At 41.9% G+C, this 12,361-nt stretch overlaps 1 protein-coding gene across 1 annotated transcript in view; it reads left to right on the top strand.

Moving 5' to 3' along the window:
* The window catches only part of CD38 (CD38 molecule), a 36,569-nt gene extending 26,531 nt beyond the window's left edge, over window positions 1–10,038 (top strand). The window contains exons 4-8 of the mRNA XM_060085032.1: window positions 880–965; window positions 3,874–3,947; window positions 6,175–6,267; window positions 6,620–6,706; window positions 9,984–10,038. Coding sequence (XP_059941015.1) covers window positions 880–965; window positions 3,874–3,947; window positions 6,175–6,267; window positions 6,620–6,706; window positions 9,984–10,038 — 395 coding nt within the window. The remainder of the gene's footprint in view (window positions 1–879; window positions 966–3,873; window positions 3,948–6,174; window positions 6,268–6,619; window positions 6,707–9,983) is intronic.
* The last annotated feature ends 2,323 nt before the right edge of the window (window positions 10,039–12,361 follow it).

Below are 12,361 nucleotides of genomic sequence, written 5' to 3'. Positions count from 1 at the left end.
AAAGGTGGAACTCATAAAAACAGAGTAGATAAGTGGTTTCCAGAGGCTGGAAGGTGGAAGAAATAGGGAGAACTTGGTAAAAGGGTACAAATTTTCATTTATAAGACAGATAAGATCTGAGGATCTAAGGTGTAACACGGTGACTATAACTGTTAACTCTGTATTGTATAATTGAAATTTGCTAAGAGAGTAGAACTTCAAAGTTCTCATCAAAAAAAAAACCAAAAAACGAATATGAGGTGATAGACGTATTAATTAACTTGATGGAGAATCTTTTCACAATGTGTATGCATATCAAATCATTACACTGTACCATTTAAGTATCTTACAATTTTATTTGTCAATTATACCTCGATAAAAAAATTTAAAAAAAATGCTGGTGCGTTAAAGCAGATATCCTTGGAAGAAGTAGCACAGAAGCTATGTGTTCATGCCTTATGTCTGTGGTTCCTCACAGACAGCTGAGCCTGTCTGGATGGGGCGAGTGTAGAAAGACTCTGAGGGCATCTGAGCCTAAGGGTGTGGAGACAGAAGGTGGTGGGGGAGGAAGTTATCTCTAATTCTTCCTGGAAGCGGGAATAATATGGGGGGGGGCTTGTCTCTGTCAGATGAACTTTTGCTGTAATTTCCCAGAATGATGACTCAAAGTTGGTCACTGTGTTCCTGTCTGGGATTTGGAGGGTAAGGTAAGGACTTGGAAGGGATTCAGGGGGCACTTAGTTAAATTGGGTTGAGATGTGTCCATTCTCCATCCTCCATCTTGGCAGTGATGCCACTGGAAAGCAGCTCCACTGTGATCCAATAGCCTGCAAAGAACAGAGATCAATTATACCTTTTCTTTTCCACTTTAATTATTTTTCTGTAAACTATGTCTTTTAGAAATGAACTATCAATCTTGTCCACACTGGAAGAAAGACTGCAGGAACAACTTTGTTTCTGTATTCTGGGACTTGCTGTCCAAAAGGGTAAGTACCACAAGTGAAATTCTAGAATCTTGGAGACCAAAGAGCTTAAGAGGTCATCCATTAAGTGGTTGGTTTTAACACACTTTGGGTCACAGATCTTTTTAGAAACAGAAGTTTAATATTCTTTCCTCAGAAAAATGTTCATAAACACATGCCAGAATATTTTCATGTGTAATTTGTGGGCATTCATGGAAGGTTGCTGGGCTCTATTTGAAGACTTGTTGCTCTTATCCATTTTTTGGCTTTGGTTGCCTGGCATCTCTGGGTTTTTTAAGTCCTCTGATCCAGGTATTGGCCAATCTTAGATTCCTGGGACAGTCTTAATAATCTACATTTGCAGACAGTTTACTGTGTGCCAGGCACAGTCCTCAGGTCTTTACATGGATTAAAATCTTTCATCCTCACCAGAACCCTATGAAGTAGGCACCATGAGTATCACATCCATTTTATAGGTGACAAAATGGAGGTGCAGGTAAATAAGCCTTCTATTAAATGTACACAGTAAGTGGCAGATCTAGGTGTTTATCCAAATTGTCTGACTCCAGATCCAGAATCCAGGCTGGGAAATACCATCCTCCCTGCTATCTATTTCTGACCTCACTCTAAGCTGCCTTTTGTGCCTATTTATTTTTCTTGTAAGTTGCTTATTTGTAAGTGGACTAGGGGGAAAAAAAAGGGAAAGAAAGGAAGAAGGAAAAGAAATGAATGGAAAACACGGGAGAAAATGAAACTACACTACTTAGAATTTTCCAAAATTAAACTCAGACATCAGAGGAGCTGGGCGAAGTGAGAACTCACATATGTTAAGTGCATATTCATGACAAGTCCTGGGCCAGTTGTCTCACCTGTGTCATTTTGTTTAGTTGTCACAACAGGCGGCACGAGAAGGTACAAATGTCCATGTTCCAGGTGAGGAAACTTAAGAGGTTAAGTGACTCATTCAAAGTCAATGGGCTAGTGAGTAGCAGAGCTGAGAGCCTCACCTACCTTAAGGAGATTCAGGTAAACCTTAATATGGTTTACCTGAATGCATTCCTTTAACAAATATTTGTAGAGTACCTACTATGTGCTGTGAAAATCAGAGGCACTGCAGAGTTTTTGGTTGTCATTTGTTTGCTTTTTCTGAGAATAGTTTCTATTTATGTTATCATTCTATGATCTGTTTGGTGGCAGTGCTGTTGCTGAAAACGTTGAAAGCCAAGTCACATTTTGTATGTGTCAAGCACCTACTTGTGTTCCTCACACTATCCTTGGGGCCAGGAACACAGGAAAATGAAGGAAGGCGCTCTACCATTGTGAGCTCCCCTGGGACTGCACCTTTATTTGGCCAAGTTCTCATAGGTAGATGGATGTAAATGGACTTCTTTCATCCGACTTGATCTTTTCTTTTTCTGACACCAGAGGCAGTGCTGCTTGGTGGTTTGGATCCCCCCTGCCTCCTCCACCCCCCATCTCATTTCCTTGCTTCCAAGTGATGTGACCTTGGGGCAAACTGACCCAAGATTTACTCTGCGGGGGCTGCTGAGACTTACATAGGGCAGAGTTAGTGCTTGGCACCCATTCTGTTGGGTTAGCACTTGTGATTGATAGTAATCGGGCCTCTGTCCTCTGCCCATCACCCCCAGGAGAAAGACCGACACCGCACAGGATTTTCACAATTCCCTTTCAAATTGTTCAGTAGTGTTTTATCTCCTGCGGAGTAAAGACCAGATTCCTTGGCAAAGCATTCATGGCCCTCTGTGAACTAACTAATCTACCCAGCTTCAGCATCCACTGAAGTTTTCCCCCGAACATCACTCCTCTCGCAAGCTCCTGGGCCTTTTGGTTTGCGTCTGCCTCGACCTCTACCAGGCAGAATCCGATTCATCCTTCGTGACTTGGCTTCTGTTGTCCTGGGTTCTTCCATACTCTCCATCGCAGAGTATTTGGACTTCTTGCCTCCCCTTTCCCTCCTTGCCTCTTCTCCATGCGTGGATTCTCCCTGGGCGCCCACTCTGTGCCGTGCCCTAGGTGTGAGTCTCCAGCACTGCAGTGGCGAGCGGGACAGCCAGGCTCACAGCTCTCACAGAGCTCTCAGTACCGGTGGCTAACCCCACGTTAAGCTCGACCTCACAATGCGGTATAGTTGTATAATGTGTGAAGGAGACCTGAGCTAGTCCCAGGAATCTGGATGGGCCTCCTGGAGGAAGCAAGTATATGGCTTAATTTTGTTCATCTTGTTTTCCCCAGTGCCTAGGGAAGATTCCAGCAGAATAAAACCCCTTACTCAAAAATATCCACTCATCCATCCCCCATTTCTCTTTAGGCCTTTGCAGGCTTCAGTTTCACAATCTCTCCACAGTTTCATTTTTCTTGGCATTTTCTCTTTTCATTTCTTTTACTCCTTAAGTGTCTACTCTGCTCCCACTAAATGAAATGTGCAGTGTCTACAGTGAATGGCCCTAAGAAAGTGCTTTTACCTTCCTCCTTCCATGATTATGTTGCTCTTACTCATCTGGACATCCACCTTTTTTTTTTTTTTTTTGGCCACACTGCGCGGCATGTAGGATCTTAATTCCCTGACCAGGGATCGAACCCACACCTGCTGCATTGGAAGCACTGAGTCTTAACCCCTGGACTGCCAGGGAGGCCCCTGGACTTCCACCTTCTGAACCACCAATTTAGCAGTGATGATGTTGAACTTCATTGTTCAGACACAGATTGGAGCAACTGCTTCCAGAAAACTCTCATGGGAAGCATAATCCCTCCAATGGCTTGGGATGAAAATTACACAGATCTGGCCTGACCAAGCTAGAGCCATACAGGCCCTTCCTCCTTCACCAGATGATGCTAAGAGCTGTTTGGGAAGGAACTGCTGGGGCGTGGCACTTAAGTTTGCATGTTGAGGAATGGTGTTTTTGTTTTTAAGTTTGCAGAAAATGCCTGTGGTGTGGTCCAGGTGGTGCTCAATGGATCCATCAGTAACGCCTTTAATAGAAACAGGTACTTATTTCTTTGCATCCTATTTGTAAGGATTAGCACAGTCTCCTATTGGCTACTTCATCTTTAGAAGAACATGCTTTTCATGTTGAAGGTCAGTACTGAATCCGGGCTAAAAAAGGTAAAATGTTTGTATTCTATGGAGAGGTTTGTTTTTCTAAGTCAACACTTTTGTCTGGTTTCTCCATTGTTTAAAATCCTCCAAAAGTCCTAATGGTCCTTGCACGTGTCCAGCTCCTCCTCTTGGCTTTACAACGCCTGCTATAATCTTCTCAGCTCTCTCTCCCATGACACTCCATCCTGCCCATTTTCCACCTTTGTTCACACTGCTCCCCCATATGACTTGGCCCCTCCTTCCTTCTGACTGTCTAAAGTCTAACCATCCATGAAGATCTGCCCGACTCCTCTCTCGTCCCTGGACGGTATGAATTCCAAGTCAGCAGTAAGTCTACTATTGGGAATAGCAGGAGCTCTGCTGGGCGTTTGATCTTGATTACCTCTTTGCAGACAGTGTCAGCGGTTTATTATAGTGGTTAAAAGCGGGGACTCCAGAGGTCATGACATCTTACCTATGTGACCTTAGCAGGGCCCCTGCTATGTACCTGAGGAGGTGATGGTAATATGAAGATTGACTGGGATAATGTATGAAAAATGCTGAGCCGTGTGCCTGACAGAGAAAGTGCTGGATGAGTATCAGTTATTGTCCTCTCCTTTGTTTTTTATTTTTTTATTAATTTTTAAAAATTACTTCATTTATTTTTGGCTGCATTGGGTCTTCGTTGCTGCATGGGCTTTCCCTAGTTGCAGTGAGCGGGGGGCTACTCTTCATTGTGGTACACGTGCTTCTCATTGCAGTGGCTTCTCTTGTTGCAGAGCACGGGCTCTAGGCACGCAGCCTTCAGTAGTAGTGGAACGCAGGCTCAGTAGTAGTGGCATGCGGGCTCAGTAGCTGTGGCTTGCGGGCTCTAGAGTGCAGGCTCAGTAGTTGTGGCGCACGGGCTTAGTTGCTCCACGGCATGTAGGATCTTCCCAGACCAGGGCTCGAACCCGTGTCCCCTGCATTGGCAGGCAGATTCTTAACCACTGTGCTACTAGGGAAATCCCATATTTTAAATTAATTTTTATTACAGTATAGTTGCTTTACAATGTTGTGTTAGTTTCTGCTGTACAGCAAAGTGAATCAGTTATACATATAAATATACCCACTCTTTTTTAGATTTCCTTCCCATTTAGGTCACCACAGAGCACTGAGTAGAGTTCCCTGTGTTATACAGTAGGTTCTCATCAGTTATCTATTTTATACATAGTAGTGTATATATGTCAGTCCCAATCTCCCAGTTCGTCCCACCCCACCTTCCCCCGCTTGGTAACCATAAGTTTGTTCTCTACTTCTGTGACTTTATTTCGGCTTTGCAAATGAGCTTATCTGTACCATTTTTCTAGATTCTACATCTACTCCTTTAACCACTGACTCTGGTCACACTCATGCCTTCCTTCTCTAACCCCCTTCCGTACTTACAGTTTTTACCACATTGATTACCTTTCCAGTCTCTCTTCTTCAGTCTTTCCCCAGGTAAGTCTGATTGAGAGGAGGGAGCATATATTAATGTGCCCCAGGCACTCCACATGCCCCAAATTAATTTTCCTTCTCTCTTCTTTTAATGTTTAATTCCACCAAGAAGTATTTGTCCTTCTGTCTTCTTCTGACTCCAACCTTGTAGGCTTTTGCGTACAAGTGTTAACATTCCAGAATTTTGTAATCTGATATTAGGGTACTTGTAACAGGAGTGGTAGGGACTAATGGGGAGAGTTTAAGGCTGGGGTTAGAGCAGGACATCGGGGTCTTTCAACGATGTGCTTCTCAAACTCAGAGAGTGAGTAGGTCACTTGGCGATTGTTCGGCTGCGGGTTCTGATTCAGCAGGTGGTGGTGGGCAGAGATTCTGCAGGTCTAATGAGCTCATTACGTTGGTCTAAGGCTCACTCTTGGAATAGCAAGTACTTAAAGAATCAGCATCAATGTACAGATTAAGAATCTTCTTTTGAGAATCTTACTCATTTAGGGTCACACTGAATGAGTAAAGATGCCTGATTTTAATGCAAATCATGGATCACATCTAAAGGGTAAGCTCTAACCAATGGCACCCCACCTGCTGGCTTTCCACAGGGGCTGTCGCTGCCTGAAAAATTTAGTCTGGGGTTAACAATGTTCTTTGTCTCTTCCATCTTAGCACTTTTGGACGTGTGGAAGTCCATAACTTGAATCCAATGAAGGTTCATATGCTACAGGCTTGGGTGATCCATGACCTTGGAAAATTTCCCAGGTATATGTTACTACCTTGTACCCATATATTCTCAGGGTTATTTCAGGAATCAGTCCACGAAAGAATCCACAGTCACAGAAATGCATTGAGAAAAGACTGGCTCAGGAAATGAATGGGGTCTTACTCTACATTTATCCCATTCCAACAGTCTCTTAATTTTATTTCCATGGTAGGTATCTACCTAGTTCACACCTTTGGCTCCCCTGCTGACCTGTGAGCTCTTAGAAGCTACCTCTGCTTCACCTCTTTACCCCAGGGCCTTGACCAGGGCCTGCTACCTGGAAGAAACCAAGAGACTCAGGAAATGTTTGTGAGCTCTTGTTATTTTAACACTTTCTTCTTTTTTTCCCAGTGACTCATGCTCGGGTTCCTCCATAAATGATCTGAGATGGATTATAAAGCAAAGGAATATCAAATTTACTTGCCAGGATAACTACAGGTAATTGATGTCTTCTTGAAGAAGAAATGGCTGTCTTGCTATCCACAGGCATCTTAACTTGGGCCTTGATGGTGATCTGGGTGGTGACCTGTGGTGAACTCTGCTCTTCCCCCAGCTCAGCCCAGAAGGTGTTTCCAGCCAGTTGCCTTCTGCTGTCCACCTTCCTTCCTCTTCCTCTTCCTTCCACACCTGACTCAAGCAGTTATTTTCCTGTAAAGCTGACCCAAACTTTGAGGGCATCTTTCCTGCTTTCCCACATGAGAGGCCTGACCCAGAACTCCTAGCTTTCAGAGGAGTAGAAGCACGTTTTGCCATATGCAAAGGATTTATAAAATCCTTGTGACTTGGCATAATTTTGCAGGTGAGGTTTCTTTAGTTGGGTCTCAGTGTAGATGCCTAACACTTGGTAAGTTGCCAAATGGCAGTTTACCAAGCTTTATCATTTTCTAATGAAAAAATGTAAAATCTTAAAAAAAATTACTTACCAGTAATACATGTTTATTGGAGAAAAGTTTAAATTACAGATAGGTATATATTTTTAAACTCACCTGCAACTCTGTTATCAAAACTGGGACCCCTCTCCCCTCACTATTTTTAAGAAGTTGTGGCCAATACTTAATATAGACAAGGATCTTTGCTAAAAGCATCTTTGGAAATTTTCCCATATGTGATAGCTTGGAACAAGACAGATGCAAAGAGAAAACTTTTCTTAAAGAATGTAGAAGCTGAAATGTTAGGATACTTTTCCCATCACTTCCCTATCACCTCCCTTTCCCACCAACCATGTCAGAAAAACAGAAGGACAGATTCAAAGAACATTCACTGAGGCCTTTGTCTCTCAAATGACCTGAATTCCCCGTCAGTCAGCTGGCTTCTCTCTGGAAACTGCCAGAAAATAACAGAAGCCTTCTACAGCAGTTAGATGGGAAAACAAACAGAACAAAGGAACAACTATAAAAGAAACATGGCAAATATCTGACCAGGTTAAGTTACTCAAAGATACTTTGCATTGAGAAAATGGGATGCTAAAACCTAGGACAAGATTGGGAAATGTAGATGAGTCATCCCCAACACTCTTTTATCACTTTTCTTACATTAAGCATTCCCCATTTTTTAATGAATGGCCCAAACTGCAGGCTCTGGGTAAGCTCATTCATTCTCCACCTGGGAAGAATAATTAAGCATACCTTCCCACCTGGACTTGTATAGTGGCCCACCTAGGAAGAAATGATTTGTAAGCCAGCACCTGTCACTCAGAGCACCAGCTCATGTGACCTTAAACTTGGGGATCATATTTGAAATCACTGTTGTTTTTCTCCAACCATGAGGTCATGATATACTCGGCATGCCTCCTTGAATTACCAGGAGCCCTTGTTGTGTCTGAGAGTTCTGTGGTTTTGCAAGCTGCTTGTCTCTAGGGGAGCCCAAAGTGAATGTCATGGATACAGATGTAGACTGTAGTTTAAATCACTCCATCCCAAACATACTTTCCAATTTAGCCAAATTTCTCCCGCTGTTTCAGTGTGATTTTTTAAATAAGCAAACAGAATTGTAATTACATTTACATGGATTAGACCTTCTACTGATTCTATTACCTTTTAATAAATCCTACTACTCAGAGACAAGCACGATTAACATATGGCTATATATCCTTAAAGTCATTTTTTCCATATACACACACAGATTTTCTTTTTCTTTTAAAAATTTTTGTCTGCATTGGGTCTTCGTTGCTGTGCACAGGCTCTCTCTTTGTGTGGGCTTCTCACTGTGGTGGTTTCTCTTGTTGCAGAGCATGGGTTCTAGGCATGCGGGCTTCAGTAGTTGTGGTTCATGGGCTCTAGAGCTCAGGCTCAGTAGTTGTGGCACACGGGCTTAGTTGCTCTGTGGTGTGTAGGATGTTCCCGGACCAGGGATCAAACCCGTGTCCCCTGCATTGATGGGCGGATTCCCAACCATTGCGCCACAAGGGATGTCCCCAGAATTTCTTAAGATATGTTTTAACCAGTGGAGTTAAAAGACTACTTTTTGGATTACTTTAAAAATAGCAAATAGTCAGAATGCTTTTTCTGGCTAGTGTGCCCTAGTGGCATATTAAAAAACCCTAAAGGTGCATTTCTCCTTTTATGTTATTTCAAGGTACTCTGTCTCTATCCTCAATGTGTTATCCAACATATCACAAGTGTGTCCATTTTACTGGAACATTGGATGTGGATATTTATATATTATTGGAGAGAGATTATCTTAACAGCACAATTGCTGCTCCTTTACCAAAATTGACTTCCCAATAAATGAGAAACTAATTAAGAAGTGTCTTCCTATTCTCTTCATTTACTGTAAAGCAAAGGTGGCTTCAAAAATCCTAAATAGTCCTCTAAAGACTCCTTTTCTGAAGCATTATTTCCTTAAGGAAGAAGATACTTTTCCCTCCTAGAATGTATTCATGTGGGGAATCTCAGATCACTGTATTGGTGAGGATGGCTTGACTCTCTACTTAGAGCCACTATACCCAAATGGTCATGACAGTTGGCTAGAGATGAGCCTGAGATAGCCTATCCTAGAAATCCAGGGGTACTGGTAGCTGCTTCTAAGGCTCTCGCTCTCTTTCATGATTCACATTTAGCAAAATCAGATTCAGCTGCAATTTAAGGAACCACTTACCCTGCTCTCCACCCCTCTCCTCCATGTGCTAACCACTCCCATTGGACCCTGTTGCTTTGTTATTTGATTTTTATGAAAGCAAGAGTCATTCACCTGCTAATACTTATCTAGGATTCTTTCTGTGCCAAGGATTGTGGTCCTTTTGCTGATGGCTGCCAGCCATCTCCCAGAGAGTCTATGACCTCTTGCTGCCTGACGCTTAGACCCAACACTTCCTCAGGAAGTTTTTGAAGAGAAAGCAAATCCTCAACAGAAAATATGGAGGTCCCTCCTCTTAGGTTGCTGCTTCTGCTGCTTCCTGACTATCAGCTGACATTCATAGCATGTATCTGTGACTTGTGTGAGCCAGACATTTTCATCTCCACATATTATCATCAAACATCAGTTATTTATTTCTATGTCTTTACAAGTGAAATGAAGCTAAATTGGGCTGTACTTTCAGTCATTCACTCTTGGACTTGACCTTTCTCCTTGTTGTCACTGCAGGAAAGAGACTTGTGTGGATGCTAAGTTGTCCATGCGTAGTTTTGTCGTTAACAAAGGGGCTTCTTTCATTGGTGAGTTGACCATAGGTGTATTGTACTGCCTCTTGATCTCCTTTTTGCCTTTCTCGTCATAGCTCTGTCAAGTTTCTTCAGTGTGTGAAAAAGCCTGAGGATTCATCTTGCAGATGAGCCAGTCTGCGTGGTTGAGGCCCTGCAGTATACATGAAAATGCACGACTCAGGCAGGAGACACGCTGGTGGAAAGCTGAGGATTCAAGGGAATTCTCTGTCATAATATCAACACTGGAGATGGGAGCCTTTTTCTCTAAAGTCTTCAAATAACTTATGTTATTGGCATAGTTTTTATTTTGATCTCCAAATAGTCAAGAAAAATTAATTATTGTATAAAATTAGAGTGGAAATTTTATATTATTTCATTTTAACTTTCATATGATGCTTTATGTTATTAATATGTTGGTAACATCCTTTCCATTGAAGAATGACCACTCCGAGCCTCTCTTATTGGCAGGTCAAGAAAAGTAAATGCCCAGACTTTTCAGAAAAGGTTACATTTCCAAATGAATGACCTTGTCTTAGGATATATTTTTGTACCCTTCCTACAGATACACTATAAATGCCATGGTTATGGGTCATGTTGGGAAAAATATTCTGTAGGATATAAGTTATCCACATCTTGGTGCTTTACCTCTAATCCTTCCGATAGCCCTATGAGGTTGATATTATTATCCCCCATTTGTCAAATGAGAAAAAGGAAGTTCAGGGAGTTTATATACTTTTCCCAAAATCATACATTTAGTTCAAGGTAGAGAATGAATTTGAACTCAGCTTTATTCAACTCCAAAATTCATGTGCTCTCTCTTTCTAGACTGATAAAACCAGATGGACAGCCCTTATGTTCTCTTCCAATAAATGCATGTTGGATTAAATTAAATACAATAGAATCTGAAATGTGATTTTCTGGATGACTTCAAAACAGATACTTTTTTTGACCTCTTCCTCTTCCTTCTCCTCCTCATTCTCAGTGTCTTATTTATGTAGGAGGCAGTTAAAATATATATATTTGTTCTTGATGTGACAATTTATTTCTCACTTGAATTTTTCTTGATTAGTCTTGCTTGGGGATTATCACTTTTACTACTCTTTCAAAGAACCAACCTTTAACTTTGTTGATTTTCTCTTTCTACTTATTTGGGTTATGCTTTTCTCTTTATTATTAGAGATATAGATATTCCTTCTAATCTCTTTGGGTTTCTTTATTCAGCTTCTTAAGATGGAAGTTTAGATCATTGATTTTTCAGTATATTTTCTTTTCTTCTTTTTTTTTTTTTTTTGCGGTATGCGGACCTCTCACTGTTGTGGCCTCTCCCATTGCGGAGCACAGGCTCCGGACGCGCAGGCTCAGCGGCCATGGCTCATGGGCCCAGCCACTCCATGGCATGTGGGATCTTCCCGGACCGGGGCACGAACCCGTGTCCCCTGCATCGGCAGGCAGACTCACAAACACTGCGCCACCAGGGAAGCCCTTTCTTTTCTTATATGTACATTTTAGCACTATAAATTTTTCTCTGAGTGCTGCTTTAGCTGCAGCTCTTAAAATTTTTGCATATGTCTCTTTTCATTATCATTTAGTTAAAAATATTTTCTGATTTAATTGTTATTTCAAAATGTGTTGCTTAATTTTTAACATCTGGAGATTTTCTAGTTTTTTTGGTTAAAACATAGAGGCATTGAGTGAAAAATTAATAAGCTAATTTGAGAATCCTTCAGGAAACCCACTAGGTTTGTTGAAAACAGCATAAATTTTGGAGTCAGACATTTCTGGGTTCATATTTTGGCATCATTCTGTGATCTAGAATGAAGTACCTAACCTCTCTGAAATTCAGCTTCTTTGTCACTTAAATAAGGATTATAAACTTACCCTCATCAAAATGTGGTAAGAACTGAAAAAGATGACAACAATTGACAGTCTCATAGCGTCTCATATGTAAGAAATCACTCAACAAAGGTTGGCTTCTTTCTGCCTGCCCCTGGTTGACAATCCTGTTTCCTTTAGCAGCCCTTACAACTACAGCCTGTTCTCCACTTAGGCACATCCTTGTGGGATGTAGTCTTGGCTGGACATGAGAATGGATGCTAGGGTCCAGTTCTGATTAAGGTTCAGGCTTGCCTCCTCCCAACCTGCAGAATGTCTTCAGAAATAGCTCCCTGTTAATCCACTGGGTAACCTGGCTGTTTTCTTCTCAAGACTCTGCCTTATTGTTGGGGTTGCTTGCTGAGTTCTGGAACCTTTAACGTACCTTCCTGTTCACCAGGATACCCCATGAAGTGGCTCCCTGTGTTAGGAAAATTTTGTTCTTTATGTCCCCTTTCAAAGATGAAATGGATTTAGTAAAAATCAATTTGCAAGAATCTTCCCCCAAGAAGACTCATTTAAGTGTTTAAGGTCAAAGCTGGTGGAGACCAAAGAGGACGCTGGTCCCAAGGCTTCACAT

This window comes from Mesoplodon densirostris, chromosome 1, assembly GCF_025265405.1.
Source record: "Mesoplodon densirostris isolate mMesDen1 chromosome 1, mMesDen1 primary haplotype, whole genome shotgun sequence".
Lineage (NCBI taxonomy): Eukaryota > Metazoa > Chordata > Mammalia > Artiodactyla > Ziphiidae > Mesoplodon > Mesoplodon densirostris.
The sequence above is the reverse complement of the archived record's forward strand: the minus strand, read 5'-3'. Positions and strand labels throughout refer to the sequence as shown.